This window comes from Drosophila ananassae (genome assembly GCF_017639315.1).
Source record: "Drosophila ananassae strain 14024-0371.13 chromosome Y unlocalized genomic scaffold, ASM1763931v2 tig00000255, whole genome shotgun sequence".
Taxonomy (NCBI): Eukaryota; Metazoa; Arthropoda; class Insecta; order Diptera; family Drosophilidae; genus Drosophila; species Drosophila ananassae.
Genome location: NW_025319107.1, coordinates 543521 through 557094, shown reverse-complemented (window position 1 = coordinate 557094; position 13574 = coordinate 543521). Strand labels below are relative to the sequence as shown.

The window sequence follows — 13574 nt, the reverse complement described above, 5'->3', positions numbered from 1 at the left end:
GCAATAAAAATAAAAATTGATAATAGACCATGCATTTGCCTTATTGACACAGGTTCCAGTATAAGTTTAATAACACAGGCCAACAGCAAAAAATCTCGACGCATAATTTCACCTGCTCTATAACCTTTAAGCTCCCCTGAACCGAAGTCCAGAAGAAACATATGTTCTATCACCCACAGTTTCCGCGGTACACCTAAGAGAAGAAATCGATCAAATTTTACCATATATTGAATTATGAGGGCCGTGTAATGGCTATGTCTATCATTAATTCTAGTACATATCATTTTTGAAAAGTATGTGTACCAACTAAAATTAAAAAAACATATTTGTTCAAAGCATATCTATTGCAGGTTCAGCTTGTTTAGTAAAGCTTTACAGAAGTTGTAGATAGCCATGACCTTTTGAAAATATGAGATTAAAAACTCCAATTTAATTGACGAAAATATTGCATAGCGATGGTTAAAAAAGTGAAATAAAATGAAAAAAAGAAAAATGAAATTAAAGGCTGGAGCTGGCTAGTAGTCGGAAAGCCAGCCGACGAATGAACCTCCCATATATAGGGGATTCTAACCTTAAATTTGACGTCATGGCCTACTGAGGTGATTTTTCGAAATGGACAAAAATCCCTTGGAGCGCCCAGCCTACTACGCAAATCAGCAAAAATCAGTTTTTTTTTTTTTTTTTTTTTTTCCTACAATTTTTTGCACCAATTTTGCCGCCCCTTAGTCTCGGGCGACTGCCCCTTTCGCCCCCCCCCCTCGCGCCTCCACTGTCCAGAACTTCTGCCGGATCGCTCCGATGGTTGCCTCCGTGTTTTGGTGCCACATCCTCTCGTGGTGATGCTGCACGATCATCTCCGCCAGTGCCTCATCGTGACACAGTATGATCGGTCGACGTGCGCTGTATGCCACACACGTCGCGTCGTCGATCCTTCCGCTGGCTCGCATTACTCCGTCCTCGTCGAAGTATGGGGACAGTCTATGCAACCGGCTGCCCTTGGCGGCCTTTCCTTGGTCGTTCTCAGCAAACGCTTCTCGCTGCGATTGCCGTACTAGTGCGCGCTCAGCTTCAGCGCACTCCACCGACGTCAGTCCGTGATCCTCTCCCTCGTATCGTAGTCCACGGCACCGACGAATAAATCTGAGCACCCATGCGGTGCTCCTCAACAGTCGATTGTAGTTCGAGAATCTCTGCAGGGATATGAAATTTACCATGACCAGAGCAAACTCACATTTCATTTCCTCTTCGTCGGGCGTCGGAGGGATCCACCCCTCGCTCGATCTTGGCCAGCTCTCCTCTGGTCCTCGAAGAAATGGTGGACCGCTTAGCCATCTCGAACCGATGCTCAGGTCCACGGCCTTGCGCGGCCTCGTCGCGTCGTCTGCCACGTTTTCGCCAGACGGAATCGGAAGAATATATTTACTTACTGTTGCTGGAAACATCGATGGAAATTTAATTCTCAATAACATCGGTAATGCTTTCATTTTCTGTACAACTTCTGTAAAGCTTTACTAAACAAGCTGAACCTGCAATAGATACGTTTTGAATATAGAAACAGTTTTAGATAGCCATGACTTTTTGAAAATATGAGATTAAAAACTGCAATTTAATTTAAGAAAATATTGTTGAACCACCTATATTAAATTCAATAAAATTATTTCGAGTTTTTCCTTAAATCCAAAATTAAAACATGGTATGATCTACTGATTTCAATAAGAAAATAAAAATCTTCCATAGAAAAATGTTTGGGGAAAAATCATAGAAGACCAAAATTTAATGTAGAAAATCGGAGATTTCAACTTTGGATGCGTATTCCAAAGATATGGTAACTGCTAGATACCATTTTTTAATTTAAGTTGGTACACATATATTTCAAAAATGATATGTACTAGAAACAATCATGGTCATCGGCATTACACCGCCCACATAATTCAATATATGGTAAAATTTGATCGATTTCTTCTCTTAGGTGTACCGCGGAAACTGTGGGTGATAGAACATATGTTTGTTCTGGACTATGGTTCAGGGGAGCCTAAAGGTTATGGATCAGGTAAAATTATGCGTGGAGGAAAAAAAAAGTGGGAAATTGTCGGCCTGTGTAATTGAAAATTTTTTAAAATATCCAATTAAAGAGAATAATATAAAAGTTCAAACAGTAGGAAATTCAGTCACTTTAAAAAAATCCATTGAATTCATAATTCCAAAATAATTATTTAAATCTAAACAAAAATTTTTTGTCAAAAAATTTTCCAATCATTACGATTTTCTTTTAGGACGTAATATTTTAAACCTTACATCAGCCCAAATAGATTTTGGTAATAATATTGTTAAACTAAATAATTACGAATTTCCAATGATCAATATAATAAAAGAACATAACATAAATTATACAAACATGTTAGAAGATGAAGAACACATTTACGCATTGGAAACGGAATTAAAAACTAGTTATATTCGAGATGATCCTCACAACAGTGAGGAAAAATCGACACTACATTCTCTAATGTCCAAATTCTTTTAAAATCCGGTTTCATGGGGACATTAGACCATATACTTATCCCTATATTTAAGACAGTGAAGTAGAAAACCAAATAGCAGATATGATTCCGCAAATATAAATCTCCTTATTGTAGTCCTATAGTAATAGTACCCAAGAAAATGGATGCATCGGGCATTCCAAAATTTCGTATGGCTATTGATTACAGAGGACTTAACGAGATAACTATTGACGATAAATTCCCCATCCCCAATATGGATGAAATATTAGATAAGTTAGGAAAATGTCAATATTTTACATCGTTAGATCTGGCAAAGGGATTCCATCAAATTAAAATGGACCCAAGATCAATTCAAATCAAAAGCAATTCAAAAGCATTTTCCACCAATAAAGGACACTATGAATATTCTAGAATGCCTTTCGGTCTAAAAAATGCTCCTGTTACATTCCAGCGATAATATTCTTCATAATATAATAGGAACTCAATGCCTAGTATATTTAGATGATATTATTATATTTTCAACCTCCTTATAAGATGTTCTTTGATATGTATTCAATCCCTTCAAAAAGTCTTCGTCCGATTAAGAAAATCCAATCTTAAACTTTAATTAGATAAATGCGAATTCATGAAAAGAGAAACAGAATTTTTAGGCCATATAATTACTACTGAAGGAATTAAAACAAACCCAAATAAAACTCAAGCTATTCACGATTTTAAAATTCCAAGTACTCCTAAACAAATAAAACCATTTATTGGACTTTGTAAATTTTACCGAAAGTTTGTTAAAGAATTTGCAAAAATTGCTAAACCAATGACCCAGTGCCTTAAGAAGGGTTCAAAAATAAATGTCAAATTGAAAAATTAAAAACACTAATAACAAATGATCCAATCCTTAGATATCCAGATTTTGAAAAAACATTTGAATTAACTTCTGATGCTAGTAATTATGCTTTAGGAGCTGTCTTAGCTCAAGAACATTAAATGATCATGAAATAAATTATTCAACTATCGAAAAAGAGTTATTATCCGTAGTCTGGGCAACCAAGTACTTCCGACCCTATCTATTTGGAAGAAAATTTAAAATTACATCCGATCATAAACCACTAGTTTGGTTACCCAATATTAAAGAACCTAATAAGAAATTGCAAAAATGGAAAATATATCTTAGTCAATATGATTGTGGTATGAATTACATTAAAGGAAAGGAAAATTATGTAGCAGACGCCTTATCTAGGCTACCTAAAAATGAATCAAATAATGAACAACTAGAAGAAACATTTCAAAACGAATATGATTTACAAAGCACAGGAGCTGCAAAATTTGTTTCAATTATAGAAACTCATTCCACAGATTGGATAGAAAGTAAAAAAGCATTACTTAAAATATTTAATATGTTAGGTAAACCAAAAATAATAAAAATGGATCAAGATCCCGGATTAGTATGCAAATCATTACAACATTTGTTAGAAAAAGAAAATATTGAGATCGAAATTACCAGTAGGAAGAAGGGTGTTGAGCTATCAGCGTTTTGATAGCGACCGAATTAATAAAGAATCCACAATTTAATTTCAATAATTTTATTGGGTCAATTTAACCCCAAAACAACGGCAGCGGCCGATCCCAACAAAACCGAATATACAAGTGCTTAAAACCTAAGAGCTTGCGCAGAAGCTCCACCAAAGCTTCCAAACTACATGCGCTACAAAAGAACAACAAAGCGCATGCGAATCTGGGAGAATGTTGAGCTATCAGCGTTTTGATAGTTTTGAGTTTTCCTTTACAAGGTTTCCTTTAAGCACTTTAATGATCACAAATCAATTAGAGCGCGATCACGTCGGGGTCACCAATGTTGAGCTATCAGCGTTTTGATAGCGACCGAATTAATAAAGAATCCACAATTTAATTTCAATAATTTTGTTATTTGATGCTGGCACAAGTCCCAACATCTCACCAGAGTGTGGAGGACGCGACCTTATTATGCAGGGCTTCCATCTCCTGGCAGGTCACTTCTGCCCTTCGCCGCAATATCCTTTCCCTGCTTGCAGGAACCGAGGCACTAAATAAGTCTCCAGACTCCATTATGTAATTTGTGTTTGTGCAAGGTGCAATGTAATGGAAACAATAGCAACAAGTTTTCCTTTACAAGGTTTCCTTTAAGCACTTTAATGATCACAAATCAATTAGAGCGCGATCACGTCGGGGTCACCAATGTTGAGCTATCAGCGTTTTGATAGCGACCGAATTAATAAAGAATCCACAATTTAATTTCAATAATTTTATTGGGTCAATTTAACCCCGAAACAACGGCAGCGGCCGATCCCAACAATGCCGAATTACAAGTCAAAAAACCTAAGAGCTTGCGCAGAAGCTCCACCAAAGCTCCCAAAGTGCATGCGCTGCAAAAATACAACAAAGCGCATGCGAATCTGGGAGAAACAAAGAATATAATACAGCTGATAACGGGCAATTAGTGGACCGCTGCAGCTAGTTACACTGGGAGAATTAAATTGCAATAATTATGTTATTTGATGCTGGCACAAGTCCCAACATCCTCCCCCCGTTGAATTCCATCTTTCAACAAAAAATCCTTAGGGGCATGGGACAGCTTCATCACATAATATTGCTGATCAAGGTCCATAATTCTCAGTTGCAGGCTGCCGTGTCCATCCAGATCCAGAGAACGCTCGAACCAGGCGTCAATAGAGTGGCGAAAGTGGAAGGAAACTTCTTTCCGAAATTGCGCGTAGGCGCACCTTGCGATTGCAGGATCGGGAGCCTTCACGGCTGGAGCAGCAGCCACCTTGGCAGCTGCAGACGGCGGCAGCAGCGATTTGGAAGGGTGCAGGCTAGAGTCCAGAATGGAGTCAGACCTGGGCGCTGACTTAATCGGCAACGGTGACAATAATCCAAATCCCGGGCCAGATGAGGGATTAAGTATAGCAGCTTCAGAAAATCCATCGCAGACAACTGCCAGATGCGACGTTGAAATAGCGACCACGGGGGGAGCGGTGGATAGCAGGGGCACTGATGAGACGAAATGGCCCACGTCCTGGCTATCGTGATCGTTGTTCAAGGTTTGTTCCAACTTCAAATCCCGAGAACCCGATTGGATGTCGCGGTCCAGCGGGTAATCCTGACTGCATGAGCGACGATTTTCCAACGGACCATCCTGCACGCTATGGTTGGTTCTGCTATGGACGAAGCAGTGGGACCATTGGTGCCGTCGAGACGAGTGGAGTGTGCAGGTACCCTCATGGAGTGCTTTGCCATTCCCACCTGAATGTCAAAGCGCACATCAGCGGCAAGCTGGGAGAACTTCCAGCATAATTCACTCCCAACTTCAACAGAGCTCAATCGCTCTAACTCATCCTGGAGTGCGGTGAATTTCTTGCGCAACGCAATTTCCAACGGCTCCAGTACCATGATGGTCAAATCTCCCTTCTGCACTGCAGCCTTGACCTTATTATGCAGGGCTTCCATCTCCTGGCAGGTCACTTCTGCCCTTCGCCGCAATATCCTTTCCCTGCTTGCAGGAACCGAGGCACTAAATAAGTCTCCAGACTCCATTATGTAATTTGTGTTTGTGCAAGGTGCAATGTAATGGAAACAATAGCAACAAGTTTTCCTTTACAAGGTTTCCTTTAAGCACTTTAATGATCACAAATCCATTAGAGCGCGATCACGTCGGGGTCACCAATGTTGAGCTATCAGCGTTTTGATAGCGACCGAATTAATAAAGAATCCACAATTTAATTCCACAATCCACAATTGAGGAAGGGGCGACGATAAGTGCTACGAGTGTGGCGGACGCGGGCACTTTGCACGCCATTGCCGTGATCGGAAGGCCAGGCAGCGACGCAGAAGCAACTCGTTCAGCAGATCACGCAGTACATCCCGTCGCCGACGCACTCGCTCCAAATCCGGCACCCGTTCACGCAGCCGTTCTGCTGGCTCCGCCGGCCGCCGCTCTGGACGATCAAATGGACGCGAGGAGAATGGATCGGTGACCCGATACAGTGACCATGAGCGCAACGGTAGCGGAGCTGTGGAATCATCGCCACCACCGAAGAGGCGCTATGACGACGATGATGATGACCGCGTTTGGGCATCACGTTCAAGATCCCGGTCTAGGTCGGCGTCACCGGCAGCGCGTCGTGGATCGCCGCCCAGGCGCCGTGGCGATTCGTCCGCCTCGCGATCACCGTTCAGGGACTAGCGACACCGGATGGAGGCAGACGAGGCCAGAATGGCGAATAACCGGCCCTGAGAGCTGCAACCCCAAATGCCGGAGAAGTGGGGCGACTGGCAACTGGACTTCCCGCATTCCCAATCCTTACATATATAGCAAGACAGATTTCCAAATACTTTTCATGCAGTATCCTCCCGTTTTAAAGTTTAGTTGTCCAGATCCATATTAGTTAAGGACTTAATCTATAGTGGAACTCGAGTGAAGCACATGCTAAGGAAGAGAGCTTTTTTTGAATGTCATCATCTGACAGAGGAAGACATTTAAGAACGGATCGGCAGACGATTAGTGTATCGATCTAGTCAAGTTTGCTTTGTAAAACTTATTTGCTTTTGAAATTATTAAATTGCTAACCCTGGAATCATACTCGAATGCTAACTAAGGAGACGAGACGAAGCACCATTTTCATGTCAATTCTAAACATTTTTTTTGATGGCCCATAATAATACAATCTCAATACATTTGATAATTCGACTCCAACTCTGTATGATGTGTTTAAATTTTCATAATAATTAAGTCTTGGAACAGTGCATAATTATTATTCATACATTGATGTCGTAGTTAAGTATTAAACAATACCTATGTATGGATTCTTGGATGTGTGTTTGAATTATATAGCAAATGCGCTGAACACTACACAAATATTCAATCAATAAATTAAATGCAAAAAAAAATCATAATTATTTCTATTTCTATTCTCTCAGTGTAACCAGCCGCAGCGGTCCACTAATTGCCCGTTATCAGCTGCTCCATATTCTTTGTTTCTCCCAGATTCGCATGCGCTTTGTTGTTCTTTTGTAGCGCATGCAGTTTGGGAGCTTTGGTGGAGCTTCTGCGCAAGCTCTTAGGTTTTAAGCACTTGTATATTCGGGTTTGTTGGGATCGGCCGCTGCCGTTGTTTTGGGGTTAAATTGACCCAATAAAATTATTGAAATTAAATTGTGGATTCTTTATTAATTCGGTCGCTATCAAAACGCTGATAGCTCAACATTGGTGACCCCGACGTGATCGCGCTCTAATTGATTTGTGATCATTAAAGTGCTTAAAGGAAACCTTGCAAAGGAAAACTTGTTGATGTTGTTTCCATTGCATTGCACCTTGCACAAAAACAAATTGCATAATGGAATCTGGAGATGTAGCTAGTGCCTCGGTTCCTGCAAGCAGGGAAAGGCTTTTGCGGTGAAGAGCAGAGGTGACCTACCAGGAGATGGAAGCCCTGCATAACAAGGTCAAGGCTGCAGTTCAGAAGGAAGATTTGACCATCATGGTACTGGAGCCGTTGGAAATTGCGTTACGCAAGAAATTTACCACACTCCAGGATGAGTTAGAGCGATTGAGCTCTGTTGAAGTTGGGAGTGAATTATGCTGGAAGTTCTCCCAGCTTGCCGCTGATGTGCGCTTTGACATTCAGGTGGGAATGGCAAAGCACTCCATGAGGGTACCTGCACACTCCACTCGTCTCGACGGCCCCAATGGTCCCACTGCTTCGTCAATGGCAGAACCAACCATAGCGGTGGTGAAGGTGCAGGATGGTCTGTTGGAAAATCGTCGCTCATGCAGTCAGGATTACCCGCTGGACCGCGACATCCAATCGGGTTCTCGGGATTTGAAGTTGGAACAAACCTTGAACAACGATCACGATAGCCAGGACGTGGGCCATTGCGTCTCATCAGTGCCCCTGCTATCCACCGCTCCCCTCGTGGTCGCTATTTCAACGTCGCATCTGGCAGTTGTCTGCGATGGATTTTCTGAAGCTGCTGAACTTAATCCCTCATCTGGCTCGGGATTTGGATTATTGTCACCGTTGCCGATTAAGTCAGCACCCAGGTCTGACTCCATTCTGAACTCTAGCCTGCACCCTTCCAATGGGGGGAGGTCGTCCGCATCGCTGCTGCCGCCGTCTGCAGCTGCCAAGGTGGCTGCTGCTCCAGCCGTGAAGGCTCCCGATCCTGCAATCGAAAGGTGCGCCTACGCGCAATTTCGGAAACATGTTTCCTTCCACTCTCGCCACTCTGTTGACGCTTGGCTCGAGCGCTCTCTGGATCTGGATGGACACGGCAGCCTGCAACTGAGAATTATGGACCTTGAGATCATCAGCAATATTATGTGATGAAGCTGCCCCATGCCCCTAAGGATTTTTTGTTGAAAGATGGAATTCAACGGGGGGAGGATGTTGGGACCTGTGCCAGCATCAAAAATCATAATTATTTCTATTTCTATTCTCTCAGTGTAACCAGCCGCAGCGGTCCACTAATTGCCCGTTATCAGCTGCTCCATATTCGTTGTTTCTCCCAGATTCGCATGCGCTTTGTTGTTCTTTTGTAGCGCATGCAGTTTGGGAGCTTTGGTGGAGCTTCTGAACCAACATGAACCAACACCAATTTTAAAACTTAAAGAATCATTAATCAATCAACAAAAACAATATATTGTCTACAAATGGATTGTATTTATAAGCCTAATACTTATAGTTGTAAGCATAACAATTTATATAATATTCACTTATAAGCGTTTAGACAACCACAAGGAAATTGTTGTCGAATTCAACAAGGATGTTGAAATTTATAAAGGAGGGGCGAGTAGAGTATCCGCAAATACACTTAATGTATCTGTAAATATCCTAGATAACGAATCCTCCATAAATCCAGTATACCCTGCCATAACTATCAAATCATATATAAACAACATTCCAGAGCCTACTGTGGGAATAATTCAATTAAACACAAACTAGCTAGACACAAACCCTTTCCCATAGCATTATCACTGGCATCCAGACATAAACATAGACAAAAACCATTCACACGCCTTTATCGACGACAGTAGACGTAAACATCAAACCCCTTTTGCTCCAAATTCATAAACAAGTGCCCATCCTGGGAACCTACATGTCAGCATAAAAATATGACCAATCATAACTATTCAACCAAAGTCCATCTATTCTGCCAGCGTCGCTGTCACCGATAAAAGCTATAGTTATAAGAAAATTGAATTTGTAAAATCAGTTTATAATCAACGATCAATCCAATAGGATATCTTTAAAACTCATTCTTGATATTTAAAAATAAAATTTATAAAATAAAAATCTTAATTTTTATTTTTTTTATTTTAAATCGTGAATTAAAACATATAATTTGTACAATAAATAAAAACAATGAGATTTCCATATTTTTTACTCTAATATACCAAGGGTTAATTGTTTAAAAAAAAAATCAATTTAAATGTATTCAATGAAAATGAATAAGAACTTCAAATAAGAGTTGAAATAAAATAATAATCAGGGAACATATAAATTGTTCAAAGAAGCAACATGCAAATAATCAAAAACGATGAGAATATCATATTATTTACTCTAATATACCAAGGGTTAATTGGATAATAAATAAGAACTTCATATTTAAAAATATAATGCTCTTCAATAAATTATTAATTCAGAGGTCAACAACATACAGTTAATCAAAAACAATCAGTTACCAATTTTTAAATTGGCCCCGATTAAATTTAGCGACGACAACTACTAGAGGTCAAATCAATATAAAAAAAAAAAAAAAAAAAATTTCTAAATAAAAACGAAATAAGGAAAGAAGTCTGGTTGAGGCCCAGAGCCCGACTGAACTATGAACCAACCCGAGACAGAGTTTTATACTTGTTTTTTAGTGTTGACTAATTCTCAAAAAATGAAATTTTCAGGGATTTACAGGATTGGAACAGGGCTTCCAGAAATTTAAAAAAACACTAAAACTGCCCCATTAAAAATTTAGCCTTTAAGACTGTTATCTTTACTATCTTTATATTTCATTTCTCTATTTAATGTAAGTAAGGCAGTAAGGTCACTTATGTCGTAGAAAGACAAGAAAGGATGAAAAAAGTTGAATAATTCTTCCGCCCAAAACCGGTGAGTTTGACATTTGAATTGAAGCAAAGTAAAAAAACAAGAAAGGAAAGCTAACTTCAGACGGAGCCGAAGTTTATATACCCTTGCAGTTGAGTCGCAGTCCGCTAGGTGGCAACACGCATCTAATATTTAGATATATAGCGGATCGTATATAGTCGACCGATCCTTATGACATTTGGCATATCGAATTATTTTGCCCAAAGAGGAACCCATTGAAACTTACATCCATCTAACTTGAAAAACAACAAAGTTATGGCACTTCCGATCAATCAGTTATATGGCAGCTATAGGATATAGTCGACCGATCCCGGCCGTTCCGAGTTATGAACTGCCTGCAATGAACTGACTGTACTGCCTGCATTAAAACTGAAACTGCTAGTTTGCGTAGAAACAGACAGACAGACAGACGACAGACGGACATGCTGATATCGACTCAGGAGGTGATCCTGATCAAGAATATATATACTTTATAGGGTCGGAGATGTCTCCTTCACTGCGTTGCACACTTTTGACCAAAATTATAATATCCTCTGCAAGGGTATTGTTGGGGTGATCCCCTACAGTCCCCGGGTGGACTGTAGTATAATTAAATAAAAAAAAAAAAGCAACAAAAAATAGTGACAGTGACACATAACATATATAAACAATATATGTAACATATATACATTCAAAAAAAAAGAGTTGCTCGCGACGGTTGTGCCAGTGAATTCAAAATACAAATTCTCCGCGTCGCGAAACTTCTCCAATCAACTACATAGCTGCTACTGGAAGGATTCGTCGTCCCCATGCCCTGCACATGCATCAATTGTGGAAGGAAAGTGGCCGCAGGATTAAAGGATCCGAAAGCAGAACCCCAGGTATTTGTGCAAAAAATTGAAAGTTGAGATAAGACAAATTAAAATCCGTCTTGTGCTGGAATATTGCACCCTCCTTTCAATTCTTGGCGCATACGTACGTAGAAAAAATAGTAGAGCAAAAATAAATAACAACATATATAAAAATTCTAAAAATTTAATTATAAATATATGTGTTAACCTAAATGTACTGCCTGTGGATAAAATAAAAAAGAGAATATTTATATTATTTGCATTCACTGTCGCCCCCTACCCCTCGTTCTCGAATTTACAAATCTTCCAAATAAATACTAAAGTGCAGCCAAAAATTATTATATTTATTACAGATAAAATAAAGGTGCATATATATTTGGTTCACATACATACAAATAGATGCAGCGATAATATTCTCGTTTTCGTTTCCCACCGTTATCCGCTGCTGTATGTATGTATGTATATGCACTTTTTGGCGCGTATAGTTTACCGGTCTGCCAAGTGACGCGCTCCCCTACAATTTGGTCGAGCATATTGGTTTCGGTGTCATTGGCGACCAACTACTTTTTTGGATACTCTGTGCCTCGACTATCAATAATTCGTTATCAATTAATTAATCAATTTAGATTTTTTTTTGGTTAAATTTAATAAATTATTTATTATATTTAAATAAGATTAATTAATTATTTTCGTTTTCGCATTTTCTTGTTGTTGAATTAAATTCAATAAAAATTTAAATAAATTTCTAAAATTTATTTATTAATAAATTTTTAATATTAATATTTTAAAATTAATAAAAAATTTAAAATAAATTATTAAATCTTAAATTTGCATCGTTTTCGTTTATGTATTGAAAAAACAAATTTTTTTAAAATGGAAAGTACTAAACAAAAACTTAATTCCACAACTCTTATTGACTTAAAGAGAAGATTAAATGTCAAAGTTAAAAGCATTCGCCGGTTGGATGAACGTTTGGAAGATGGATCACTTTCTCTAAATAAAACCGAGCTAGAGTGCAGGCTTCAGGTTTTAGATGAGGCAATTTCTAAAGCAAATGAGTTGCAAGACCAGATCGAGCAAATAGATGAATTGGATGATTTCGGAGCCGAGTTGGAAGAATTAGGAATAACTACCAAGGCAAGGATCATGTCCTTATGTAATGCCTTTAATTCAGCTGAAGAATCCCGTTCAGCTACTGCAATTCCTGCAGCCCCAACTCGAGCTCGACTTCCTAGTTTGGCATTGCCAAAATTCAGTGGAAATTATTCGGATTTCAAAAATTTCATAAGTCTTTTCGAGAAATTAGTTGACAAAGATGTGAACATTCCAGTTATCGAAAAATTTAATCATTTAATTTCTTGCCTCTCTGGTGAAGCCTTAGGAACTGTCAAGGCATTCCAGGTCACCTAAAAAGAGTTTATGATAACGAATGTCTCATCTTTGCAAACCAAATACGTCAACTGTTCAGCCTTCCGAAAATTTCCCAGCCGCCTGCGTCGTCGTTGAGGGGTCTCATCGACACTGTATCATCAATTTATGGATCACTATTATCCATAGGAGATGATACTAAAATTGCAAACTCAATGATTATTCATTTAGTTTTGAGTAGAGTGGATCCAGTGACCAAGCAAAAATGGGAAGAGTCACTGGATTATGAGGAATTGCCGCTGTGGTCCGATTTCGAAAAAATACTAAATCGTAGATACCAGCATCTGTCCGCTGAAGAGACTGGCAAACCAAAACAAGAAAGAACTGGGTTCGGCAAGCAACTAAATAGGACTTCGTTGGCTTGTTCTTCTACCAACGCCAAACCAGCTTGCAGTTATTGTAACGCGAACAACCATTTTTTGGCCCAGTGTAGTCCGTTCGCTCGCCTTGCTGTAATGCAAAGGTTTGAGTTTGTTAAGTCAGCCTCCCTATGTTTGAATTGTCTGCGAAAAGGTCACACGGTAGCGAATTGTAAAGCGACCAGGTGCCAAATCTGTTCAAGATCGCACCATAAACTTCTGCACCGATTTACAGTGACCGAAAATAGCTTAGCATTATCACCACCCACACAAAATCTTCCTCCAGAGTTAACGAATGATGGCCCTTCTACTTCACATGCTTTGCAT

At 39.5% G+C, this 13574-nt stretch overlaps 1 protein-coding gene across 1 annotated transcript; it reads left to right on the top strand.

Annotated features, from left to right (window-relative positions):
• The first annotated feature begins 5535 nt into the window (after window positions 1–5535).
• LOC26515359 (serine/arginine-rich splicing factor 7-like) lies at window positions 5536–7229 on the top strand. Its single transcript, XM_032453267.2, has 2 exons — window positions 5536–5572; window positions 6272–7229. Exons 1-2 carry the CDS (start codon window positions 5536–5538, stop codon window positions 6712–6714), a joined length of 480 nt encoding a protein of 159 aa, XP_032309158.1. The 3' UTR covers window positions 6715–7229.
• The last annotated feature ends 6345 nt before the right edge of the window (window positions 7230–13574 follow it).

Bases quoted from the DNA above. Each gene is read 5' to 3' on its own strand.
- LOC26515359 (XM_032453267.2), top strand. From the start codon at position 5,536: ATGGCCCACGTCCTGGCTATCGTGATCGTTGTTCAAG. The intron at 5,573-6,271 runs GTTTGTTCCAAC...TCCACAATTGAG, and splicing joins TATCGTGATCGTTGTTCAAG to GAAGGGGCGACGATAAGTGC.